At 32.8% G+C, this 26848-nt stretch overlaps 3 protein-coding genes and 1 long non-coding RNA gene across 4 annotated transcripts; 2 read left to right on the forward strand and 2 right to left on the reverse strand.

Annotated features, from left to right (window-relative positions):
* The first annotated feature begins 1171 nt into the window (after nucleotides 1–1171).
* LOC142221075 (uncharacterized) lies at nucleotides 1172–2541 on the forward strand. The gene is made up of 3 exons (XM_075290602.1): nucleotides 1172–1330; nucleotides 2155–2343; nucleotides 2415–2541. Exons 1-3 carry the CDS (start codon nucleotides 1303–1305, stop codon nucleotides 2471–2473), a joined length of 276 nt encoding a protein of 91 aa, XP_075146717.1. The 5' UTR covers nucleotides 1172–1302; the 3' UTR covers nucleotides 2474–2541.
* Nucleotides 2542–7661: 5120 nt separating this feature from the next.
* IscU (Iron-sulfur cluster assembly enzyme) lies at nucleotides 7662–10430 on the reverse strand. Its single transcript, XM_075290605.1, has 2 exons — nucleotides 10252–10430; nucleotides 7662–8575 (listed from the first exon to the last, which is right to left on the reverse strand). The coding sequence occupies exons 1-2, from the start codon at nucleotides 10336–10338 to the stop codon at nucleotides 8198–8200; spliced, it is 465 nt and encodes a 154-aa protein (XP_075146720.1). The 5' UTR covers nucleotides 10339–10430; the 3' UTR covers nucleotides 7662–8197.
* Nucleotides 10431–16125: 5695 nt separating this feature from the next.
* Nucleotides 16126–17090, reverse strand: LOC142238837 (uncharacterized). The gene is made up of 2 exons (XR_012722838.1): nucleotides 16556–17090; nucleotides 16126–16492 (listed from the first exon to the last, which is right to left on the reverse strand). It is a non-coding gene; the product is annotated as an uncharacterized LOC142238837 (long non-coding RNA).
* Nucleotides 17091–18259: 1169 nt separating this feature from the next.
* Nucleotides 18260–20041, forward strand: Sil1 (Sil1 nucleotide exchange factor). Its single transcript, XM_075290606.1, has 2 exons — nucleotides 18260–18469; nucleotides 18528–20041. The coding sequence occupies exons 1-2, from the start codon at nucleotides 18343–18345 to the stop codon at nucleotides 19739–19741; spliced, it is 1341 nt and encodes a 446-aa protein (XP_075146721.1). The 5' UTR covers nucleotides 18260–18342; the 3' UTR covers nucleotides 19742–20041.
* The last annotated feature ends 6807 nt before the right edge of the window (nucleotides 20042–26848 follow it).

The raw sequence follows: 26848 nt of genomic DNA on the forward strand, positions 1-26848 counted from the left end.
GCATTATATCTAATTATACAATTATTATTCGAGCTTTATGGACAGATATAGATTAAGGAACATGGTTAATAGAGCCATTGAAAAGAAAATGCCAGATACAAATCTATACACGCCTAGACTGTACATGTTTCGGTTCGGGCGAATGAACCTTTCCACAGCCTTTAGTATAGATCTGGCTGGGAGAGATAACTCAATTTTGGGCCCTTTATGCTAACTCCTTATGGAGAAAACATTTGGGAAATTTCCTCTTACAAATTGAATCATCTTTTTCTCCCACTGTACATCATCTTTTCATATAACTTACAAGTCCCTTAATCTTATTTTTATTTCGTTTTGTTACATAGTAATGCAACAACACGAAATTTATTTTTAGAAAGCCAATTTGTTAGAATTCACCTAAGTGGTGAACAGTCGAACAATGCTTATTGTTTCTACAGTCAACTACAACCACATGTGACAACTTACAGAAACTGGTTTCCAGGATACAACAACAATTCTAACGCGTACATTAGTCGTGTTTTTCCTAGTTTTACGACGGGCTCATCGTTGCTTATTATATTTAATGTTAGCCTGATACCGAAACAGGCAATTGACGTCCAAATGCATTATATCTAATTATACAATTATTATTCGAGCTTTATGGACAGATATAGATTAATTTTGTAAGTTGTAGTTAAAATGTACATTAAATGTTCCTAGTTTTAATAACGCTTTGTGAAAATCTCAAAATGAGTATAACTTTGTTCAATTTTCGCACGACGTAGTTCATTCATGCTACATAAAAACAGTTTACTTTTTTTCTGTGTATCGACAGATTTTTTTGTTTGAGAGCAGATAATTTGTTTAACCTGATACATGCTATGCCTCATGACCACTGTCATCCCATTTATAAAAACAAACTTTTCGATATAATAGTAAACGTAAAATAACTAATTTACAAAGCCTGTCATTTGCAGATCTAAAAAATCAAATAAAATAAAGCCCAAATCAAAAAAATATCATCTGAAAATCTCTCTCTCACACAAATTGTCCATCAATTTTGGTCGATTTTTTAAGCTTCCGTTGTTTGTTTTCGGCCACAATTACTCACTCACTCTGTCATTTTTTTAGACTAACAATATGCTTGCTTTAAGATAATCTCTATCAAAAAAAAAAACACATATAAAAATGGCATACAAAAAGCTCTCGTATTTAGTTGAGTTTGAAGTGTAACCTCGGATTGAACTGGTCCAGTGCTGAAAATAGTGATTTTTATTATTTTTCTAAAGAATCATACTAACATACATATATACATCAAATAAAATGCGTTACGCTTTGGCATTTTTCTTGGGTAATTATTTATGTGGATACATTATATTTTTTTCTATTATAATTATTTACTGTTAAATAATGACAAATTTTATTTTAATTGAAGGTGTAAATTAGATAGTCTAAATTTATAAGCTTAAAAAATTTTGATGTTACAGTGTCTATTATAATCGGAAAATCAGTCTTGCATACAATGCATATAGCCACAATTTGTTGTTCTCCGTAGAACAGAAAATTAGAAAGTTTAACAAATAGAAGCATTATGTATATCGGCTTGACCTTTTGTTATCTCCTATTTGCTTGAAAAAAATACTTTCAAACAATAAATGCCTAATTTAATTTTGCACTTTAATAAAAATTAAGTTGGAATGGTATGTTTTTCGCAAAAAATGTCTGCTTTATGTAGGGTCTTTTAATTCCCGAATTCTGCTGCTGAATCCTTTGCTGAAAAAGCAAACATTTTGTTAATAGAAACTTCAATGCTGATCCTAGTATCTGCCGAACATAACATTTTCAACTATGGCGTTCTTCGCTACTGGTTATATATCTGAGTGTTTCAGAGTTTAAGGTATAAAGTTCGAGTTTAGCCGCTAAAATCGTAATTTTTTCACGATTACTTTTCTTTAATAATCCATTTTAAGGAATACAAACTTTCTGAAAATGTGCTTTGGGCTATTCCCCATCAAGTTATAATAAAATTTGTAACAAATATGTATAATTTTATGCCTTTTTTTACTGATTTAGTTTTCACTTTAACGGCAAACTCGAACTTAATACTCACCTTTATCCTCTAATAATTGCACATAATGTAAACTAATAACATTGTAATATTGTAATTTCTTACAGTTGCCTGTTTGGTTGCTTTAACTTGGGCAGCTCCTTCCAAAGATAAGGAGGCACCCGCATGCTCCAAAAAATGCGGCGAAAGCTATGAACCCGTATGTGCCAAGGCTAAGAATGGCAACAGGGAACGACTTTTAACTTTTGGTAGTGAGTGTGTCTTGGGTAATTACAATTGCCAACACAGCGATGATCGTAAGTTTTTGTTTTATAAAATCCTTAAGTTATACTTAAGAAATTCAAAATTACGAATTTAACTTTTTCAGCATTTGAAGTAAAATCCAGAGGTGAATGCGGTGGCAATGTTGGCGTCCGTCTATCTTAAATGTTTGTAGTGTATATATGCGTATTAATAAAAAAATGTAAGAATTATAAGCACGACGAGCAAACAGATATGATACTGCATTTTATTTCAAATGACCATGACCCTAACTATATACCAAGCAAAGAATGAAGCCGCCGAACCGATGATTTTTTGACAGTCGACACCGCTCAAATTTAGCCTCCAATTAGTCAAAATTATTTATTAAAAAAAGAAAAATGTTGTATTTTCTGCCAAAATTTTGAACCTTCCATCCACAATAATTCAAAATCAAGTTTGTATAATAATTTTGTAAAAATATTGCTCAGGAGATATGAATGAAATGTACATTTGACTTACATTTGGTTGTACAACTCATCTAATAACCATTCCAATACAGAGAATGAAGGCGCCAACCAGATTTTGTGAGTCGAAGCCGCCGCCGAATATGTCGACTCATCTCGACTCAAAATTAGCCGCCAATTAACCAAACATATTGCTTTAAATCAGAAAAATTGTTGTATTTTTTGTCAAAATGTTTAACTTTCCACCCAAAATCCGTCATTATCAATTTGCTATAATAACTTTGCAAAAATTTAGCACAACGTGATTGTAAGATTGGTCGTATAACTAGTCTCATTACCATTCGGATAACTTCAAATTGATTTTATAATGGATAGCCCGCTGCCAAATAGAAAAATTTATATCGGCTATACCGGCAAGCTGCCGCCCCCGGAGGCAATAAATATATGTCAGCCGCCGCCGACGAAATGGGTTGGCTTCATTCTCTGTTCTGATAACCCCAATTTGATTTCATAATGAATAAATGTTCGCCGCCTGTTTTCTGTTAGTACTCCAAATATTTGTATGCGTTATCCAGAACACTAACTCTGCTTCCAAGGCATAAATTCAATGAGTTGAAGTTAAGGATGGAGGTAGAAGAAGACATACCGGCAGGGTCTTCCCAATCTCGGAGGCCACAATTGGCAGAATTCTGCCAAAACTGTTAGATTTTTTTCTGTATGATAGATTGGTAGAACTCTTAGTGTTTTGGTAGATTTCCAAAATTTGTCCCTGCAACTACACACAAAAAACTATTTTTTTTTTGTTTATTCAATCACGAAATTAATTGATCCAATTAATTTTTAATTGCAATGTCTTCAATCACGAAAATGATAGTATCAAACACAGAAAAATACTTGATAAAAAAATTAATTGACTTCATTGGCAAATTTCAATAAATTTTTTAATTGATTCAATTAAAAATTTAATTGATGTTGATTTAATAACTCAATTAATTTTTAATTTTGTTCTAAATAATTTTTAAAAACGTAACTATTTTCAGCTACGATCTTAACTGACTTGGTATTTTTAGTTCGATGAAAAAATTGATTGTTTGAAATAAATTTTTAATTAAAAACAAAATGTTCATCTTATTTTTAACTGACTTAGTCTTCCGAGTTGATAAAAAAAAATAATTGTATCAATTAATGTTTTATTTAAAAATTTAAAAATGTTTAATCATTGACTTAATCAACTTAATGTTTCTATCTTAATTAAACAGTTAATTGTATCAATTAATTTAATAATTGAAAATATTTTCAACTTCAACCAACTTTTTAATTGGATATATTTTGGTGATATTATTTTCTGTGTACGAGATACTTCAATTACTTTCTATAACACACATTTTTGGACAATTTCAGTACAAAGAAATAGAGATGGTTGACTATTCCATTGTATTTATAATGTAATATTCGGAATATTCATATGAACTACACTTGTCCCTAAAATAAGAATGCGAAGTTTGCTTAGCATAGCAGACGCATTTCGCTGATATAAAGTTTGTTTCTTCGCCCTTATAATTAAGTGATTCGACTTATGGGTATCATAACATGAAAGAACATTTCTTTGGACTAAGGTCAACCTGTCTAATAATTTAGAAAAAAAATCTGTAAAAGTAATGATATTGTCTTGAAATAGTATTTTTTGAACTTGTTATCTTTTTGCATCCTGACTAGAACGCAAAAAAATCAAAAATGGGACATGTTTGTCAACACTTTATTTTAAAGACGTTTTTACTTGAAATATACCATAATTTCTACTGGAAGTCGAGTCTGATTTTGAAAATTTTCGTTGTCGTTAATGCGCTTTACAGACTATCAGTTATTCCGGACGACAGTGCTCGTGTCGAACATATCCCATATATTATTATTTATTTATTATTATTTAGTCATCGCGGACTATTTAGTCATCGCGGACAAGTCGTATCGATCCGACACACTGTAAGATTCTTTACAAACACCGACATTCCGTCCGGAATAACTGATAGTCTATAAAGCGCATAAGACGTTTTTAGAGGACTTTGATAGCATATGAAGAAAAAAACCGAAAAACGAACAATAGAAATTTTGCTTCCTAGAATATAGTACGCAAAACCTAAATTTAAAAGAGAATTGTGTCCTAAATTAATCCTTACTTGAATTCGTCTGCAATTGACTGATTTTTTATTTGGCTTTAATTTGTTTTCTTTCCTTTGTTTTCTTGGTGAAACACCAAATATTGTAAAACCATATAAAATTTCTTACCTTAAAGTATCATCTTTACGAACAGAAACTAAAAGTTTCTTAACGGTTTATACTTTTCCGGCGACACAGAGTCATTGTAAAACACGATTTTTTGAAAATTCGCCTTATTTTTATCGATATATTTTGAACAACTTAACTTATCACAGATCCAATATACACGTTTGTCCGTCATCTCAATAACTTGCATTCAAGTACCAACAACGATATAATCGGACATTTCTGGCACGAGATATGATTTGTTTAGTGAAAAAAGGCCGAAAAACTAAAAATAACGGGATATCTCAAAAACTGTTCCATAAAAAAATTGTTAACCTTCATTTTCGAATTCAGCAGATCAAAATACATCAGGGGGCTAATCATGGCATTCGACATCGAGAACTTTTGATCGAAATCTGAATTTTTCGGATCACGGGAGTCGATATCGAGTTTTTTTGATCGACAATTTTTTCGATTGGTAAATTGCAATCGTAAAACATTTTCACTTGTTTTTTACATTGTTTTCGCCATATAGGAATAGTAAATATATTAGTTTTAGTTCGAATTGACAAAGAAACATATATAAAGTTCACATGCTAGATCGATATCAAAGAGATTGTGATCAATTAATTGCCGTACCATTCCGTGACAACATAACGCTTCTGGACCACCTTGTAAGAAGAATGAATGATGAAGGCTTCCACTGGCAAAAAGTTTTAAGACGACAGACAATTGTAAAGCGATAGAATTGACGTTGACATGCCACCAAAAATTATTTTCCTTTTGAATGTCTCCTTCGTCAGCCGAAATCGACCATTAAGCCTCCAAAGGAGACTTTCTAACAGTGCACACCATTTCAAACCCAAGTACTTACACCAATAACAATGTGCACTTTTATTCCATATTTGTCCCCGAATTATTTTATATTCATCTCATCCTCCAATTAGGAAGGACTTCGGAGCAATGTAAAAAGAGATATAGGTCCATAAGATATAATGCAATACAATTTACTTTTTTTTGGAATTTTTCTGCGTCAGTTGGTTAAATATATAATACTCATATACCATACAATTTACTTTTTCTTTGAAATCTTCAAAAACATGTGTTTTCTACATTCTATTTTGTGCCCCGAGAAAAGTCACCTCTCATCAAATGTACATTTTCAGTGTAAACTAGTGTAATCGAACAATGGAAATGCGGATGAATGATCGATAAATTCTTATAGGGCTTTTCATAACAACAAATGAAGCATAAAGATTGACTAAATTCGTATTTTCCACAAAATAGTTCAGAATTTTTTGAAAATTGTAAATTTTACCACAAATGCATCATCTTGTTTTGAATTTTGAACTCAAATTTTTTTTCAAACTACGAAATTTTCCTTAACAAGTGGAAATAATTAACCAAAATTATCCCGTCTGGTGGGTTCACTGTTTTTTAGTGTACTGGAACTGAAAGCTGAGTACTATGTTCAGTTTTCAAGCTGAAAACCCGCTTATTTTCACGGTTACTTTTTTAATTTAATTAAATTATAAATACAAAATGGTTCACAATCAATCCCTTAGATCTTTTCCATTCATTATTTCGCAAGACTTTTTATAAATATAATCGTCTTCATATAGATATTTGTACTTTTAATTTAGTGTTTTGGTGAAAAATACAAACATAGTACTCACCTTAATAGGATAAAAAATTTACATACATTTACATACAATTCCACCATTTTTTTACTTTTTTTACAGATTTTTTTCTTGTTCTAGAAGTTGGTATTATCACCCATTTTTTTAAATTTTATTAGTTTATACAGTTTATGTCAGTCCATGAGTTTTATATGGTTCAAGACATCCTACCAACTTTATATTTTAATCATGTCCTGATGTCCAGATGTCTCGTCAGATAAAATCTTGATCTTATTTCGACTCACAAACATATAATATCAAACTTTTTCGCCCGTTCTTTAAAAAGTTAAGATATTGTACCGTACAAATCAAATAAATAAATACTTTTTCGAACTAAAGCTAAGGGCGTTATTTTAAATTTTCAGTTAATGGGCCAGAATTGTAATTTTTTTAAATTGCATATGACAAAATATTTCTAACTGCTGATTAGAAAGTTGACCTTTGAATGTATGGGTGGAAAGATGATCCAGAGAAGTACTGCGGAGACACCCTGTCGTAATTCTAAGGGCAGCGTTATGACAGCTCAGTGTATGAGTCTCGACATTTCTGTACCTTCTTCCGATGAATAAAAATTCTCCATTCGAGAAAGTTGGAGAACGTAACTCTAGAAAAGTTCTTGTTGCGTGAATACATATTTTCACTTCATGAGAAACTCGCCCGTGTCCACACCTCTAGTTGATGTGCATTGACTACTACACGAGTTGTCACACGGTAGAGGAAAAATAATTCACCAAGCCCATCTCATTTCTTTAAAGCACAAAAAAGTAGCTACATTGTTTTTAATTTTTTCCTGTAATTTATCGTTTAAATTCTTTTAAAAAATATTTACCGAATACTACAAAGGACTGTTTTCCTTTTTTTTTAAATTTTCCCTCTACATCTAGTTCCATTGGGAAATTCAATATAGCCCACCAGTAGACAGATTAATTTATATAGTTATGAATTCGAACAATTAAAGCATATAATTTATTTTTGTATTTTTTATTTGACTGTAGCTATAAGCCTAAAAAGGTGCAAGGTTTGTAGAAGATTTCTTCGTTTGTGTTTCTTCCCAAAATCAATAAGCAGAAGATATAGGACATGTTCGAAACAAAATATTAAATAGTTATTTAATATATTTTAAATCAATCGATTGAATTAAATTCCTTCCATCGTCTCCCAAATCTTTACTTTTAAAATATTGGCACTGTTTTTAACAAATAAATAAAGGACCAATATTACTTGTTCAGAAATGTACATACCAAGCATCTTTCAACATACTTTGTCATTCTCTTTTACACAATTTCTCTTAACGTATATTCATCTTAAATAGTATCATTAAAGAAAAACATTCCAGTAAAGCGAAATCTTCTTCATTTTGTTTTACAAAAATATGTTTTCATTCAAGTTGTTTGTTATTAAAATACGACTACTGCTATATGTATAGTTATAACTAAATAATTTTCGATTCATTGTGAAAAATCTGTTTCTGACCAGCAGATTTTCCCCACATCGTTCGCCTCTATTTAATTTTCTTTCTTCTTTTGTTGTTTAATTTTATAATCGGCCAAAGCTGCTTTAATTGCGTCTTCAGCCAACATAGAGCAATGCAATTTTACGGGAGGCAATCTCAACTCTTTTGCAATATCGGTATTTTTCAATTTACCAGCTTCATCGATGGTCTTGCCTTTAACCCATTCTGTAGCTAAAGAGCTACTGGCTATGGCTGAGCCGCAACCAAATGTTTTGAATTTAGCATCGATAATTTTACCATTTTCATCGACTTTGATTTGCAATTTCATGACATCACCGCAAGCTGGTGCACCAACAAGACCAGTTCCCACTGTCGAGTCTTTTTTATCTAAAGAACCCACATTGCGGGGATTTTCGTAGTGTTCAACGACCTATAAAAAGAATAAACAGACGGTGAATATATAAATATAATATTTTAATATTCTTATCTCATCGTATGTGTCTGAGAGATTAACATTAATCAATGCAATGTGTTTTTGCATATTGAGTAATGTCATGTGTGGAAATGAGATATTTGTTGTATTGTGAACAGTGATGTATTATAGCGAATAATATAGTAAGAACAATGTGATTAAAATATTTTAAATTACGGTTGTTATCTAATTGGCATACATAGTATATTCTACAATTTTTGAAGTCCAAAATGTGAAAATTTTGAAAAGATAAATAAAAAATCTGGCAATCAGAAAGACAATTGAACCCTGTTTTGGGTCTGGTGACCACAGAGATTAAATGAGATAGTTGATGCATTATAGCGAATAATTTTATAATATATAAGTACAAGAATTAAAATTCTACATTTCGATTTCTATCTAATTGTAAGAATTTTTGAATACATAAATAAACAAATAGCAGGTCAATGATACAAAGATGGCCATTGAGAACCTTTTTCGGCTAATTTTATAGTCCTAATGAGCACAGATTGAGTATCGCTCTATATGGAAGCTATATATGAAAAATAATCGATATAGACGATTTACATATAATTTCAAAAAATCTATATTTACTAAATAAAAATTGCACATTCTAAATGGTTAATAAGTAAAATTAGGAGATCGGTTTATGTGCGGGCCAATATATAACATGATTGAGGTTCAAAATCTTTGAAACATTATTTTAAGGAACCAGAGAAAACAGAATCGATTCTTCCGAGGGATCCGAATATGGTGTATATCAGTCGATGTATTTATATAGCCCCCATATAGACAGATCTCACAATTTTTTTTTTTTAACACCGAAAATTTTTTACGGTATCCCAAATCTAAATTTAGGTTTCAAATCATATGAAAGGCATTATTTCTTCGGAATTTCTTTCGCGCTTAGACGATGATGTTTGCCATCATCAGAAGTAAATAGAAAACTGAGATCTTTAAGGTGATTACAAAAAGGACGAACATTATTGCGATCATCACAATTGAATAAAAAACATAAACGTTCGCCATGAAAAACTATATTTCGCAAAGGGTTAAACAAAAATAAAACAAAACGAACTATTTATAAGAAAGAATACTTGTACGTAAGTTTTATGTCGAACAGTAACAGAAACAAAAAGACAACAACAAAATTTTACATTATTTAATATATAATGACATTTCTGACAATTCTTCTGAAGGGATATCTCTGTATTTAAATCTATTTATGTAAAATTTTCCATTTTATATTTTTAACAAGTCCATCCACCTTCGCCCACAATAGGACTTTAACCTTTCAATTCAAAACGTGCAAATCAATATATTATTGAGGGCAGGGAATCATTGATCTTTCCAATAAAGAACCAAAACAAAACGACGTCATTTCTCTGCATATCATATATTATTTAACCAAAAAAATGAAAGCAACAAGAACCGGCAATAGAACCTTCGATTTGATATGGCAATCATTTTGGTGTATGAGACCTTGAAAATAGTTGCCTTTTTTCCGATCTCATAACAAAGATAACACAAGAACTAGTCACACAACTAACATACTATAGAATATTTAGTGTTGGGCAATGGATATTTGAATTCCACGTTCCAGGAATAATTAGGATTAGATATTTATTACTTACATTCTCGTGATACAATGCAACAGGAATACTTTGAGTGCGTCTCAAAGGAGTAGCCAAAAGACGTGAGACTCGAACTAAAGATGCCATTTCTAGGTAGAACTTGGATGAAACTCGAAGAAACTAGAAAAAATATTGTTGTGAAATCTACTATCAGCTGTTTTCGGGAGAGAAAAACAAATCAAAGCCCAAGAAAATTATTCAGCCGGAAAAATAACGCCTTCACAAAAAAAAATTGACGCCTTTCATAGCTGTTTATCAGTGATGTCAACTCCCGAAATGTAAAGAACACCAAATATATAAGATATATATTATTATGAAATACATAAAATGTCGTTTTTGGAATTTTTTATTATAGTAATAAGTACTCAATTCAGAAACTATATTTACCATCCGCTTTGCCTGAAATTCTTGAGCTTCTATAAACTGTATTTATTACCCGATTTGCCTGAAATTCAAAATCTATTTTTTGGTATAACCCCCATATAGACTGATCTCTTTACTTTTACTTCTTGGGCGTCTAGAGACTATGTTTTCTAGCCGATTTGTTTGAAATTCTGGAGGTATTTTAAGATCACAAATATGTGAGTAGCAAATGGTACCTATCGGTCCATGTTTTGGTATAGCCCCCATATACACCGATCTCCCGGCTTTACTTCTTGGGCTTCTAGAATCCGTAGTTTTTATCCGATTTGCTGGAAATTAGTAATCTATAATGAAATTTTATACAAACGAAATTTCCTTTTCTTATAAAGTATTTTCGTTTATTCAACTCTAAAATTCTCTAAAATAGCAGGCGCACTGATCATGAAAATTGCTTCAAACTGAAAATAAAATTTCCAGATTTTACTCATCGTATTTATTTAAATAATGACGGAAAAATCTACAGATTTAAGATTTCAAATCAAGGCGTAATTTAATCATATACACGATATGTTTATAATTTCTCTAAAACTCAAACAAAATTGGTTCTCATAAATCTAGAATCTTATCTGGTCTTCATAGGTAGAATCTTTAAAGTTTGTCTTCGGGAGCTGACTGCCTTGGGAGAAGATTTGTCATCAAACCCCCTAAAATTCTATATATTATCAAGTAACCCACTACGACGAAGAGTTTTCAAAGTAAACTATCATATTTGATTCATGGTGGTGGGTATTTAAAATTCGGCCCGGCCGAATTTACTGCTTTATATACTTGTTTTTAATTAATATTGTTATTGAGGGTATTCTGTAGAAAAGCCTAGCAACGAGTGCTGAATTTTGGAACTTGATAAAGATGTCATTAAAAACGTTTGTATTAAATTCACAAAAGCACGCACAACTGCAATAAGGAATAGACCCCTTCCATATATTAATATTTTGAAAGTTGAAAGACATTACTGATCAAACTGATTTGTATGAAAGCATTAAAAGTGATCAAGGTGTATACTTGAATAGCGGTTCATAACTTCATAAAATTACAAATTCAATACACAAAAGTTCTATAATACATTTTTTTTAAGCATTTAATTTTAGATTTTGGTTGGAAGTGGTATGTTAGAATTTATAATATATTTTTGGTGCTTTTTGGCATTGGGGAGTTGGCAACACTGCCCAACACTATAAAAAACTCGAAGAAACTAGAAAAATATTAGGGCTGTTTTCTTTTTGCACTGATAACCAGTGCTAAAAGAAAACGCAAAAATGTTATCAGTTCAAATTTCGATTTTGATTGGCAACACTTGGCCCCCAGCTGTCAAAACCAATGTATTGTTTACAAATAAAAATACGCGGTAGAAAATTAATAATAAATTTAAACCATAAACGAAAGAGTTATTATTTCTCGAAATAACTCATTGAGGGTTTGCTGTCTACCTTTCCACAAGCTTTATTGAGATGAGGCAAAACAAAAACAAAACAGACTCGTTGAACAACTCAACAGTGAAGTTGAAAAAAGATTACAAAAATGAATCCAGCTTCCACTGCCGCCGTCAAAGCTAAAATAATTTCGGATGTTCCAATGGAAGTATTCATTTGAAAATGGAATGCAAACTTGTAATACTCAATTGTCTTTTGTGTGGCACTCATTGGGCATAATGGTGGTCTTCAACAATCCGAATTATCGTATCTGGTCGCATATTTGTTGCTTTGGAGAATGATGACACACTTGGTATTCAATTGCAAAAACATCCAGACGTAGACAAGGAATTATTCAAAAAACGATCGATTGTTGTTTGTACCGATGTTGATGTATAGAAGGTGCTAAGCCACCTATTAATGAAAAGTAACCATTAAAAATACTATTTTCGCCAAACACTCAAAATCAGTGAACCCTCTAGGTTACTAAAGCCAATTTAAACATATTTTACTTAATGGGAATATTGTGTTTTGAGAAAGTTTCAACTCTAATAATTTTTTGTGTACGTTTGTTAATCTAACTAAAAACAGGAAAAAATTAACACAAAGAAAGCGTAAATAATTAATAAATCCGTGTTTCTCACAAAACAGATCTGAATTTGTTAACAATTTTAAATTTCACCGCAAAGGCATTCGTGCTTTTCTGAGCTCCATTTTTTTCTTTCAAACTACGAAATTTCATGGAAATTTGACGACAATGTAAAAGAAATTGAAGTTTTTACATTCTTCATCGGCTTTAAAGGGAACATTCAGTCTTCTATTAAAATTCACGGAGAACCGTAAAATTAAGACAATGAGCAATCTTGAATTTCAATAATTGTGTAGATAATCTGTATGTTATCTTTTTCGAGTTAGCCGCCATTTTGCATCAGAGGTATAATTTTATACTGTTTCGAACTTAATACCCACCTTTAGACTAAATAATAAACTATTAACAATATTTTATTTTATTCTATTTATTTTTTTTGTATACACTCCACCATAGGATGGGGGGTATATTAACTTTGTCATTCCGTTTGTAACACATCGAAATATTGCTCTAAGACCCCATAAAGTATATATATTCTGGGTCGTGGTGAAATTCTGAGTCGATCTGAGCCTATCCGTCCGTTTAAATCACGCTAACTTCCGAACGAAACAAGCTATCGACTTGAAAATTGGCACAAGTAGTTGTTATTGATGTATGTCGGATGGTATTGCAAATGGGCCATATCGGTCCACTTTTACGTATTGCCCCCATATAAACGGACCCCCAAATTTGGCTTGCGAGTCCTCTAAGAGAAGCAAATTTCATCCGATCCGTCTGAAATTTGGTACATGGTGTTAGAATATGGTCTCTAACAACCATGCAAAAATTGGTCCACATCGGTCCTTAATTATATATAGCCCCCATATAAACCGATCCCCCGATTTGGCTTGCGAGGCCTCTAAGAGAAGCAAATTTCATCCGAACCAGCTGAAATTTGGTACATGGTGTTAGTATATGGTCTCTAACATCCATGCAAAAATTGGTCCACATCGGTCCATAATTATATATAGCCCCCATATAAACCGATCACCAGATTTGACCTCCGGAGCCTCTTGGAAGACCAAAATTCATCTGATTCAGTTGAAATTTGGTACGTGGTGTTAATATATGGCCTCAAACTCCCATGCAAAAATTGGTCGGTATCGGTCCATAATTATATATAGGCCCCATATAAACCGATCCCCAGATTTGACTTCCAGAGCCCGTTGGAAGAGCAAAATTCTTCCCATTCGGTTGAAATTTGGTACGTGATATTAGTATATGGTATCCAACAACCATGCAGGAATTGGTTGCTATCAGTCCATAATTATATATAGTTCCCATATAAACCGATCCCCAGATTTGACCTCCGGTGCCTTTTGGAGAAGCAAAATTCATCCGATCTGCTTGAAAATTGGTACGTGGTGATAGTATATGATATTTAACAACCGTACCAAAAGTGGTCCATATCAGTCCATAATCATATATAGCCCCATATAAACCAATCTCGAGATTTGACTTTGGAGCCTCTTGGAGGAGCCAATGTACCAAGCCAAATCATCCGAGTGAGTTGAAATTTGGTACATTGTGTTAGTATATGGTCGTTAACAACCATGCCTAACTAGGTCCATATCGGTCTATAATTATATATCCCTCAGATAAATCGATTTCCAATCACACAAAAATTGGTCCATAATTGTATATAGCCCCCATATAAGCGACCCCCATATTTCAATTCTGGCTCTCTACGTACCGTGCAAAAAGTCCATATCGATTTGTAATTATTTGTAGACTTAACTATACATAACTTTTTTGTCTAATATATACCACGTATGGACTAACTCACAATTTAGAAAACGATGTTAAGAAGTTTTAAGATACCACAACCCAAGTAATTCGATTGTGGATGACAGTCTTTAGTACAAGTTTCTATGCAATCCATGGTGGAGGGTACATAAGATTCGGCCTGGCCGAACTTACGGCCGTATATACTTGTTTTTCATTGACTCCTAAAAATGAATAAATTACAATTTACGGCCATTTTCATTTAGCATCGTTAGGATTTAACTTTCAGTTAACAGAAAGAAAAATCTAAACTGAAAAATTTTCGACAGTTTTAAGTTGTTAACTGGCGTATGTTATATTTAGGCAACATTTTAAAGTTCTTTAGCTAACGGAGCTTCATGAAAATGGTGGTATAATTATAACAATGCGAGAACATATGTATGTATGTATGTATTTATTAAGTACAAATATGGATATAAAGAAATATGTATAATAAATAAAATGCTAATATAATGGAAGAAACATGGCAAAAAAGTTTAGGTTTCAATTTGTTAAAAACGATCCTAAAAAGATATAAATATATTTCATCCGAAGAAAATTAACAAGTATATACGGCTTTGTCATGTCATCCACAATATAAAATTTTGACAAATTTTATTTCTTTTTTGATAAAATTTTCTGTAGAAATAATATTTTTAAAAAAACTTTCAATAATTTTTTTTTGACAAAATAAAATAAAATTTTGAGAAAAGATACAAAACTTTGAGAGAATTTTTTATAGAAAATTTTGAGAAAAAATTTTAAAGCAATAAAATTTCGACAAAGTTTTCTGTAGAAATAAAATGTTGACAAAATTTTCTATAGAAATAAAATTTTTGCACAACTTTCTATAGTAATAAAATTTTGAGGAAAGTTTCTATAGAAATAAAATTTTGATAAAATTTTCTATAGAAATAAAATTTCGACTTTCTATAAAAATAAAATTTTGACAAAATATTCTATAGAAATTACATTTTGACAAAATTTTCTATAGAACTAAAATTTTGACAAAATTTTCTATGGAAATAAAGTTTTGATAGATTATTTTTGGCGATATGGACCAATTTTTGTATGGCTGTTAGCGGCCATATACCAACGCAATGCACCAAATTTCGAACGAATCGGATGAATTTTCCAAGAGGTTCCGGAGGTGAAATCTGGGGATCGGTTTATATGGGGGCTATATGTTATTATGGACCGATATCGACCAATTTTGGCATGGTTGTTAGAGACCTTATACTTTCACCACGAACCGGATCGGGCGAATTTTGCTCCTCCAAGAGGCTCTGCAAGCCAAATCTGGTGGTCCGTTTATATGGGGGCTATACGTAAAAGTGGTCCGATATGCAATTTTCAATACCATCCGACGTACATCAATAACAACTACTTGTGCCAAGTTTCAAGTCGATAGCTTGTTTCGTTCGGAAGTTAGCGTGATATCAACAAACGGACCGACGGACATGCTTAGATCGACTCAGTATTTCACCACGACCCAGAATATATATACTTTATGGGGTCTTAGAGCAATATTTCGATGTGTTACAAACGGAATGACAAAGTTAATATACCCCCATCCTATGATGGAGGGTATAATAATGTACAACTTTAAACATAAGATCGATCCTTATAAATAATTTAAAATTAAACAAATGCCATTAAAAAAGATTTATAATTTCTCACTTATTCAGGTTTTCACATGATTCGAATAAACACACTGAAAAAAATATTGTATTGAGGGCAAAGATTTTTTGTGTTTTCCCTTGTCCAACAATGGATAAACATTTAATGAAGTTGTTTTGACCTTACAGTTAAGTGATTCGACTTCTTTACAGGAAAGAACATCTTGTTGGACTATGGCCAATAGGCAAAAGTGCGAAAATGCAAATTGCGGGAATTTTCAGCACTGCCGACAAATGAGAGTGCTGCGATTGCCCTGTTTTCTCCTTTGATTTCTTTTCAGCCCGCTGAAATTATAGCATTTTTTTAGGTTGCTGGCAACATTTTAAAAATGTGCATTCTGTACTGACAAAATTAAGGCAAATCAATTTTTTCAGAAAAGAAAACACCATAAGTGTCATACATTTAAAAATCTTTGCAGTTTTGTAACTTTTAACGATAAATGTTAATAGTTGATACCATAGCCATGCTGTTTGATACGGGGTTCGTGATCGCGTTGAATAATCCATGCAGACGGATTTCTCGGGATTGTTAGGCAATATTATATGAGGCAAATGTTTTTGAAGACTCGGGTCAATAACTTGTCCAGAAAATGACCTCCAGACCATAATATTGCCCCCTCCATGATTGATGAAACTTTTGGATGGATTGAATTAAAATTGCGACCTCGCCTTTGATTACACATTTTGTTCACAGACATTGCTAGATCGACTCAGTGGCCGAATCGTCTCCTTCGAATATTACACATTCCACGAGAGTAAAGGTGAGTACTAAGTTCGAGTTTAGCCGCTAAAGTGAAAACTAAATCAGCAAAAAAAGCATAAATTTATACATAGAGCCCAAAGCAAATTTTCACAAAGTTTGTATTCCTTAAAATGGATTAGTAAAGGAAAGTAATCGTGACAAAACGACGGATTTAGCGGCTAAACTCGAACTTAATACCCACCTTAACGCAAAATCCAAACAAATTAGTATTTGTTTATTTACTTTTTACCATTTATCCATGTTCGTTTCTTCTTCTTTTCTGTATGTGACATTCACTTGAGATGTGTTCCTTTCCGAGTATTACTTTAGTTGCCAACTCATATTTTGACAACTACAAAATTCGCATGTCATGGTGACTCTGGTGCGACTTGCACTGATAGATGTTCTGGATAGAACACCAGTGCAACAATTGCCATACAAAAGTTGTAATCAGTGCAAAAAGAAAACAGCCCTATTGTTGTTTTCGAGAGAAAAAAGAGTTCATAGCCGAAGACATATATTCAACGGCTTGAAACTACTCTGATTAGTGCTGTCAACGCACATAAATTGAAATATAAGTACACTATCAACCGCTAGATGGCCGTAATATAATTCTTGTAATTTTTTTACATTGTTTATGCTTCAAAAGGAAGAATTCGTCGTCACAGTCAAACCAACAAGCATATCTAGTTCATATTGGATATATAACATCACGATAGGAGTATTTTCCAAAAACGATATACAGATATTTAAAATATGGTCCTGGAAAAAAGTTTGACATTATTTTGGTCAAACATTTGTCTAGGGTATGGTCATTTTTTGTTATTAATGTTTTAGAAGCTGAAATTAAATTGAATATGCAAATAGTAACTGGATGCCGTTCATGTACTTTTCAGCAATTTTAAGCAAAGAGGGTAAAATTCACTCACACTCTAGTTAGTTTTTACTGGTTATTTTTTACTTGAAGAGTCATTTCCATATTTTGTGAAACACCAATAGTAAATAGCTCCTTATATATTTTTTTTAAGAAAACCAACAAATCAGGGATTATGAGAAATGATTCAAAATCAACTATTCAAACGTTTATTGTGTTTTTAAAGTATTAAATAATTAAAGAGAAGTAACCGAGAAAAACTAGTTATTTTAGCGCTATAATTCGAACTTACGACCTTTCGACAAACATCTATCAAACTAATTGTTTTTAATATCAAGTTCAAGTGATAGATACAGTACAAGAGTTTAATGTTTGAAAGCACTTTTAAATCTAGTCTTTGGCAAGTGTTCTCTTTGTTGGATTTCCCTCTGTGGAATCTCTAAATTTCTCATAGCGGCTTGTCAAAACGACAATACTGAACTGTCACATATGTTAATTTGCAAAAACAAAAATACTACAAAATAACACATCAGAGAACATCATCGTAAAAGTTACATTTATTAAAGAAAAATATGAAAATTTACATAATTTTAATGGTTATAGGATTGATTAATACCACATGGACAAAAGAGACAAAGGAAATCCAGAAAAATCATACTACATTTGTGGCCACACATGAATGGCAAGAAATAGAAGAAGGTAGGAAGATTGCATACGGTGGGGGACGTTTTTGTAATGGTCTTTTTTTTTATTTTAGGTCAAGGGATACCTCAGGGCTTACACGTTCGAATTAACTTACAGACCGGAAAAAAAGAGGCCAAGCTATTGGACGAATCTCAGGATGAAGGGAATGCCCAACACGCCGCAAATAATGAAGCATTATCTGTGCTACCGGATGATAATGAAGAGGAGGACCAGGAAAGCGAAAAATCAAAGAAAATAAAACACTTAGATGAAGCCCTAAAAAGGATTGGCATTGATTACAATCCACAAGATAGTGGGCAAAATAACAAAAGAGAGTTCCGGTCTTATGAAGAACTCAAGAAGACGTTTGAAGGCATGCGTAAAGCCTTCAAATCCGACGGTGAAATTATAATTCAACTTATCGAGGAATTTCGTAACACAACGAAGGATGGCAAGGATCCAGATAGCCGCATAAAAACCCAAACACAAATATTAGAAAGTTTCAACTATCTCATGTCTCAATATGATAATGCCCTGTTGTTTGTTGAACAAGGCGGTTTGGACCACGTCATCTTACCCACATTGGTAAATGTATCCTATACTCATGTGGGTCTTAAGGTAGAAGCCATGAGGGTATTAGGAGCTATGTCTCAAAATAATCCCAAGGTACAAATTAAAGTATACGAGAGAAATGTGGGATCACATTTAACCCAAATTCTGATGACGTCTACACGTACAGAGGAGCTATCAACAGCGCTTTACGCCTTTAGCAGTTTACTAAGAAAATTTCCACATGCCCAACAGCGCATACTATCAACATCGGGAACCCAAGCCTTGGTCTCGGTTCTGAGTAAAGATTGTGATTTAAAGATTAAAGCCAAGGCTGCCACATTGATCAGTGATATTGTGTTGGAGAAAGAACTGGTGCTCTCAAAATCAACAGCCGACGATGATCCATTAGCTGCAGCCCAATATGCAGAATTAAGTTTTCCAGAATGGTTGCAGGCCAATTCATATTGCGAAACCATGGATGCTTTAGTCACAACCAATTTATATGAGTTTCTTGAAGCTCCTGATATTTTGGAATATTTCATACATTCTCTTGATAATACAAAATCGTTTTGTTCCCTTCTATGGTCACAAAGTCCGCAATTGAGGCATGTGTTACTCACACTTAGAAATCGTTATTCCCAGTCCGAAGACGAATACCGTGTGGAAATATCAAATTTGCTCAACAATTTAATAGAAAAGCTCTATCCCGAGTCAATAAAACACGATGAATTTTAAATAGGCATCGCGTGTAAAGTTCCGTTTCTATATGTGAACTATAAAAGGCTGTTTATTCCTATTAAGTCCTGGACCGTAAATTAGTTTCCTTATTTAAAACCCTTTTTTCCTCCAAATGTAATTTAAAGACTTGATTTTGTATTTTCGTATCTAGCTAGATTAGCTTTGGTCACTTAAAAATCAGAGGTGATGAAAGTCTATCGTAATTTATTTTCCGTTTTTTTTCTCTATGTATCTTTGTTAAGGTGTTGATTGCACAAAACAAAAGAAAATATACAAAAGATATATAAAACTTAATAATTAGTTTCTATTTATGCAAACATATGATTAGATTTATCGAAAATGAAACAAATGTGATTAAAAATTCAGTTGGTTAGAAGCTGTGTATTTTTCACCATGAAGCGTAGCCAAGAAACGACCGTAGTGTTTGAATTATTTAAGCTATGGAGTCTTTGATTTTTCGAGTGCATAGTAGGAAAAATTCATTTCCAATGATTTAAATCGGGCTACATTGCACCTTAATGCGAAGTACATGGAAGCGATAGTGGTATGATAAGTTTGCCATTCCGAATGTAACACATCCAAATAGCCATTTCCGTATACAAGTTGTAAGTTTATTTATATATACATGATAAGGGATAAAATACGCCATATAAACAGACTACCAATTTTTACTTGATTTCTCTAAAAATCGAAATCTACATGTCCACAAATGGATGTGTTGTAAACAGCGTGTGTCGGTACATGTTTTTGATTTGTATAACCCCATTTACATTGGCCTACTGGCTTAATTTATCATCCAAATTGCCCCAAACTAGAAGTAATATTTCCCGATTCTACTTCTTATGCTTGTTAGAGTAATGTGGATAAAAATCTAGAGAATTTAGATTTTAAATCTTATGAAAGTTGTTATTTCATCTGATTTTCCTGTACTCTTAGATGAGTGCTTTATGATTTTTTTAATACTCAAACAGAAATGGTCTTAAAGCCGTTTGATTTTATTTCGGTTCATGGGAACTATTGATTTATGGCGATTTCGATTGGAATAAACGGTACAATAGTCTTCAAATTTATTGAAAACAAGTATAAAGGGGACAATTTTTTTACTTCCACAAAATCTCTAGTATTAAAATTTAAATCGGCTAACGCTATCCAGTTAATTGGAGGAAACTTCCACTGAAAATGGGTCTAAAATGTGTAACAGTCTACCATATTTCCCCAACTCTGGTGTACGTATATATGGGAGCTATATATAATTTGAACCGATTTTGACTAAAATTGACATGTATAGTTAGAATAATAATTCTGCTATCTATGCGAAATTTCACGTAAATGGGAGTATAACTTTGCCCCCCTGGTCATATGAGTGCAAATCGGACGGAAGATATATATGGGAGCCATAGGTTAGGTTATGTGACAGCCCGATGTATCAGGCTCACTTAGACTATTCAGTCCATTGTGATACCACAGAGGTGAACCATATCTAAATCTGAACCGATTTCAACCAAATTTGGCACAATTACCGATACTACTAAACGTACTCCTTGTGCGAAATTTGAAGCAGATCTCGGCAAAACCCTCGATTTTGAGGCCATATAAGTTCAAATCGGACGAAAGATATATTTTGACCATATTTGGCACATACAATAGTATCGTTAAAAGTACCGCTTGTGCAAAATTTGAAGTAAGTCAGGGCAAAACTCTGGCTTTTGAGACCATATAAGTCCAAATCGGGCGAAAGATATATATGTGAGCTATATCTAAATCTGAACCGATTTTAACAAAATGTGACACACTTAACGATACTATTAAACGTACCCCTTGTGCAAAATTTGAAGCAAATCACGGCAAAACTCTGGCTTTTGTGGCCATATAAGTTCAAATCGGACGAAAGATATATATGGGAGCTATATCTAAATTTGAACCGATTTCAATCAAATTTACCAAGTATTGGTAGAATGTCAATTATACCCTCTGTGCAAAATTTCACGAAGATCGGTAGTAAACTTTGGCCTCTGTGGTCATATGAGTCTAAATCGGACGAAAGATATATATATGGGAGCTATATCTAAATCTGAACCGATTTGGCTTATATTTTGCAAGATTTTCGAGATTCAAAAAATATATGGATGTACGGTATTTCAAGAAAATCGGTTGATAAACACGCTAACTATGACCAAATCGGCGATAAATATATATGGCAGCTATATCTAAATCTGAACCGATTTTTTCCAAAACCAATAGCGATTGTCTCTGTTCCAAGAAATGGCCCTATACCAAATTTGAGACGATCGGACTTAAATTGCGAGCTGTACTTTGTGCACAAAATTACATATACAGACAGACGGACGGACAGACAGACAGACAGACGAACATCGCTAAATCGACTTAGAATTTAATTCTAAGCCGATCGCTATACTAAAAGATGGGTCTATGACCACTATTTCTTGGCGTTACATACAAATGCACAAACTTATTATACCCTGTACCACAGTAGTGGTGAAGGGTATACAAATATGAAGTACACTATCATAGATTTGGGTTCGTATCTCTCACAATATTATGAATTGACAATAACTTTGGAATCATTTGTGCAAAAATACAATGAGGGAAAAAGTAATGTAACACCAAGGCAACATATTTCTTGCGAATCGAAATCGCTCTTAGTTAAAATCCCCCCAAAATAGGAAAGTTTTCTTAACATTAAACATTTTTTGTTTACTTTAGTTAAATGAATTAAAAAAGAGAACTAAATTAGTATAAAATTCGAAATTATTTTTTGTAATTCTTGTCAACTGCATCATATCTGACTATGTTGTACCTTAAGGACGGTATACAATTAGTTTATATGAGAGGTGATAAATCGAAAACTTTAGCTGTGCATAAGTGCGCGCCTCAGGGTTTATAGTTATATAGTTTTTATAGGGAAAGAATAGTCTATTTAACTTCAGTTCATGGAAATTAGTTGGTTTTAGTTAAATTTTGCCAAATGTGAGAAAATTTATGTTTGCTTACTTTAATGGTATTAACTAAAAATGTAAAAAAATTAAATTAATATGTTTCTAAAATGGGTAAAAGTTTACTTAAATTATTTTCATAAATTTCTAAAAGTAAAAGTAAATTGCTATCCTGAACTTCCTATAGCGTAAAGACATTTTAAGGTTTTTTTAATCGCAAGTTTTTTCTGTCAACATATGAGATTTTCTTAAATAACTGAAAAGAATATATTTTTAATAAATTTTATTTTAGATTTATACTTATCGCCAAGTACATAGAGGTATTGTCAAAAAGTTTTCGATATGATTTAGTTACGATTAATTTTCTTCAATATATACAGTACACTTACCAATTACCAGTACGGTATGTATATTGGAAGTTCGAATGTGTGTACAGTATTTTTACTATGCCTTTCAATCGATACAGTACACTATCAACTTTAATGTACTGTATACATTGAATTTCATTCCGTGGTCATTTGATGGTTATGTGTCCAAACACATTCATAGCAATTGTCGTTATTCAGCATATATGCATTTAACTTGGTAATACATACTTATCACCAAGTACATAGGTACTGTCAAACATTTTCCGATATGTTTTAGTTACGATTAAATTTCTTTAATATATACAGTACTCTTACCAACTAACAGTACTGTATGTATATTAGAAGTTCGAACATATATACAGCATTTTTACTATGCCTTTCAATCGATACAGTACAATATCATATTTAATGTACTGTATACATTGAATTTCCATCCGTGGTGACTTTTGATGGTGATCTTTGCTAAATGATGTTTAAACACATTCATAGCGATTGTCGTTATTCAGCATACATGCATTTAATTTGATAATACGATCACGGTTGCCACTTGAGTAAAAAATAATCTACTAAAATTTTATGAAAATTCTACCAAATATAAAAATGCTCATTATAAGTGGTATTTTGTGGTCGGTATGGAAAAAACAAACATGATTCTTCCAAATATACTTGTATTCTTCAGAAGCATTCTTATGAAACATTTGGGAAATAAAAGGGTTGTCTTTTTAGACAACCCTGCATAAATTCCATATAAATATTGCTGGAAGTGCGCTATATATACAAATGGGATCGCCTATATCATCCTGATTTTTCTGTTCTTGAATTCTTCAAAAATAAAGGTAATAGAAGAGAAATTGAAGTTTTTCTTCGCCGGAAGAGAATTACTTTGAAAAATCTTACAAAACGGCAATGATTCTACCAATCTACCAAACAGTAAAAAACTATGGTATGCAGTCAATAATGACAATAAATTTCAGCCAAATGGCCCAGGCAACCAGCTTACGAAACCATATCCTTTTTATACCCACCACCATAGAATGGTGACGGGGGTATAATAAGTTTGTCATTTCGTTTGTAACACACCGAAATATCGATTTCCGACTATATAAAGTATATATATTCTTGATCAAGGAGAAATTCTAAGACGATATAAGCATGTCCGTCTGTCTGTCTGTTGTAATCACGCTACAGCCTTGAATAATGGCGCTATCGTCCTGAAATTAGGCACAGATTAGTCTTTTGTTTGCAGGCAGGACAAGTTCGAAGATGGGTTATATCGGTCCAAGTTTTGATATAGTCCCCATATAAACCGACCTCCCGATTTGGGGTCTTGGGCTTATAAAAACTGTAGTTTTTATCCAATTTGCGTGAAATTGGAAATCTAGAGGTATTTTAGGACCATCAAAAAGTGTTCCGAAAATGGTGTCTATCGGTCCATGTTTTGATATAGCACCCATATAGACCGATCTCCAAATTTACTTCTTGGGCTTCTAGAATCCAAAATTTTTATCCAATTGCCTGAAATTGGAAATCTAGAGGTATTCTAGGACCATAAAGAGGTGTGCCGAATATATACGATACGAATATCACACGTATCGATACAGTTTTTGATTTGGCCCCCTTATAAACCGGCCCTCCGATTTGGGGTCTAGACTCTAGAACTACAATTAAATGTGCTGAATACTGTGTGTATCCTTCCATGTTTTGGTATAGCCCCATTACACCGAACTCCCGATTTAACTCCGAGGGTTTCTAAAAATTGTAGTTTTTATCCGATTTGCCACATATTGAAAATCTACAGGCATTTTAGACCCATAACAATGTGTATATGATTTAGTTTATCGGTCCATTTGGTAAGGCCTCCGTATAGACTGATTTCAATTATTGGGGGTATAGAAGGCGCACTGATCATGAAAATTGCTTGAACATGAATGCAAAATTTCCAGATTTTACTTCTCGTAATCATTTAAATAATTGGGATGAAAATCTACAAATTTTATATTTCAAATCAAGGAGTTATTTCATAATTTTCTTGCACACTTAATACAAGAGATGTTTATGACTCCTCTAAAACTCAAAGAAAAAGTGGTTCTTATAAATTTAGAATCTAATCTAGTCTTCATAGGTAAAATCTTTACATTTACCTGTGGGAAGGGTACTGGTTGAACTGATCTGCTTGGGAACATATCTGTCACCAAACCCCCGGAAATTTTCAAAGGAAACTGGTATATTTGATTCATGGTGGTGGGTATTAAGGATTCGGCCCGGCCGAACTTACTGCTGTATATACTTGTTTTAAAAAATTTTGCATAGCTGCGAATTCTAGCATTTCGGTTGGGTGTTATATATAAAGGTTTGTCCCAAATACATACATTTAAATATCACTCGATTTGGACAGACTTTTACAAAATCTATAGACTCAAAATTTAAGTTGGCTAATGCACTAGGGTGGAACACAATTTTAGTAAAAAAAATATGGGATACATTTAAATCTGAAGCAATTTTAAGGAAACTTCGCAAAAGTTTATTTATGATTTATCGCTCGATATATTTGTATTAGAAGTTTAGGGAAATTAGAGTCATTTTTACAACTTTTCGACTAAGCAGTGGCGATTTAACAAGGAAAATGTTGGTATTTTGACCATTTTTGTCGAAATCAGAAAAACATATATATGGGAGCTATATCTAAATCTGAACCGATTTCAATCAAATTTGGCACACGTGACTATATTACTAATTGTACTCCTAGTGCAAAATTTCAACCAAATTGGGCCAAAACTCTGGCTTCTGGGGCCATATAAGTCATTATCGGGCGAAAAATATATATGGAAGCTATATCTAAATCTGAACCGATTTCAATCAAATTTGGCACACATGGCTATACTGCCAATTGTACTCCCTGTGCAAAATTTCAACCAAATTGGGCCAAAACTCTGGCTTTTAGGACCATATTAGTCCATATCGGGCGAAAGATATATATGGGAGCTATATCTAAATTTGAACCGATTTCAATCAAATTTTGCACACTTGACTATAATACTAATTGTACTCCTAGTGCAAAATTTCAACCAAATTCGGCCGAAAATCTGGCTTCTGGGGCCATATAAGTCCATATCGGGCGAAAGATATATATGGGAGCTATATCTAAATCTGAACCGATTTCAATCAAATTTTGCACACTTGACTATACGACTAAATGTTATGTTTGTACAAAATTTCAAGCAAATCGGTATAAAACTCTGGCTTTTGGGTCCATATAAGTGCATATCGGGCGAATGATATATATGGGAGCTATATCTAAATCTGAACCGATTTCTTCCAAAATCAATAGGGTTCTATTCTGACCCAAATTAGGAACATGTGCCAAATTTGAAGGCGACCTAGACTTTGATCACAAAAATGTGTTCACAGACAGACGGACATGGTTATATCGACTCAGGGACCCACCCTGAGCATTATTGCCAAAGACACCATGTGTCTATCTCGTCTCCTTCTGGGTGTTACAAACATATGCACTAACTTATAATACCCTGTTCCACAGTGTGGCGCAGGGTATAAAAACATATTTTGTTCTTGAAATATGTTTGAGGTGATCATATTCCTTCTCTGCGTATATTCGGCGTAACCCAATCACATTCAAAATCCTCAAAGTAAGTCTTATATTTGAAGCGTTTTTATCTTAAATTTAAAGATCCGTATTGAATTAGTAAATTTAAAGATGATTTAAAGACTTTTTCTTTTTCTTGATTATAAGCAACAGTTTCCTTACTTGAAAGACATACGAC

The sequence above is a fragment of the Haematobia irritans genome, chromosome 1 (assembly GCF_050003625.1).
Source record: "Haematobia irritans isolate KBUSLIRL chromosome 1, ASM5000362v1, whole genome shotgun sequence".
NCBI lineage: Eukaryota > Metazoa > Arthropoda > Insecta > Diptera > Muscidae > Haematobia > Haematobia irritans.

Coding starts and splice junctions, on each gene's coding strand:
- LOC142221075 (XM_075290602.1), top strand. CDS start 1,303: ATGCGTTACGCTTTGGCATTTTTCTTGG. Junction 1,331..2,154: donor CGCTTTGGCATTTTTCTTGG/GTAATTATTTAT, acceptor AATTTCTTACAG/TTGCCTGTTTGGTTGCTTTA. Junction 2,344..2,414: donor TTGCCAACACAGCGATGATC/GTAAGTTTTTGT, acceptor TAACTTTTTCAG/CATTTGAAGTAAAATCCAGA.
- IscU (XM_075290605.1), bottom strand. CDS start 10,338: ATGGCATCTTTAGTTCGAGTCTCACGTCTTTTGGCTACTCCTTTGAGA. Junction 8,576..10,251: donor TTGCATTGTATCACGAGAAT/GTAAGTAATAAA, acceptor TTCTTTTTATAG/GTCGTTGAACACTACGAAAA.
- Sil1 (XM_075290606.1), top strand. CDS start 18,343: ATGAAAATTTACATAATTTTAATGGTTATAGGATTGATTAATACCACA. Junction 18,470..18,527: donor ATGGCAAGAAATAGAAGAAG/GTAGGAAGATTG, acceptor TTTTTATTTTAG/GTCAAGGGATACCTCAGGGC.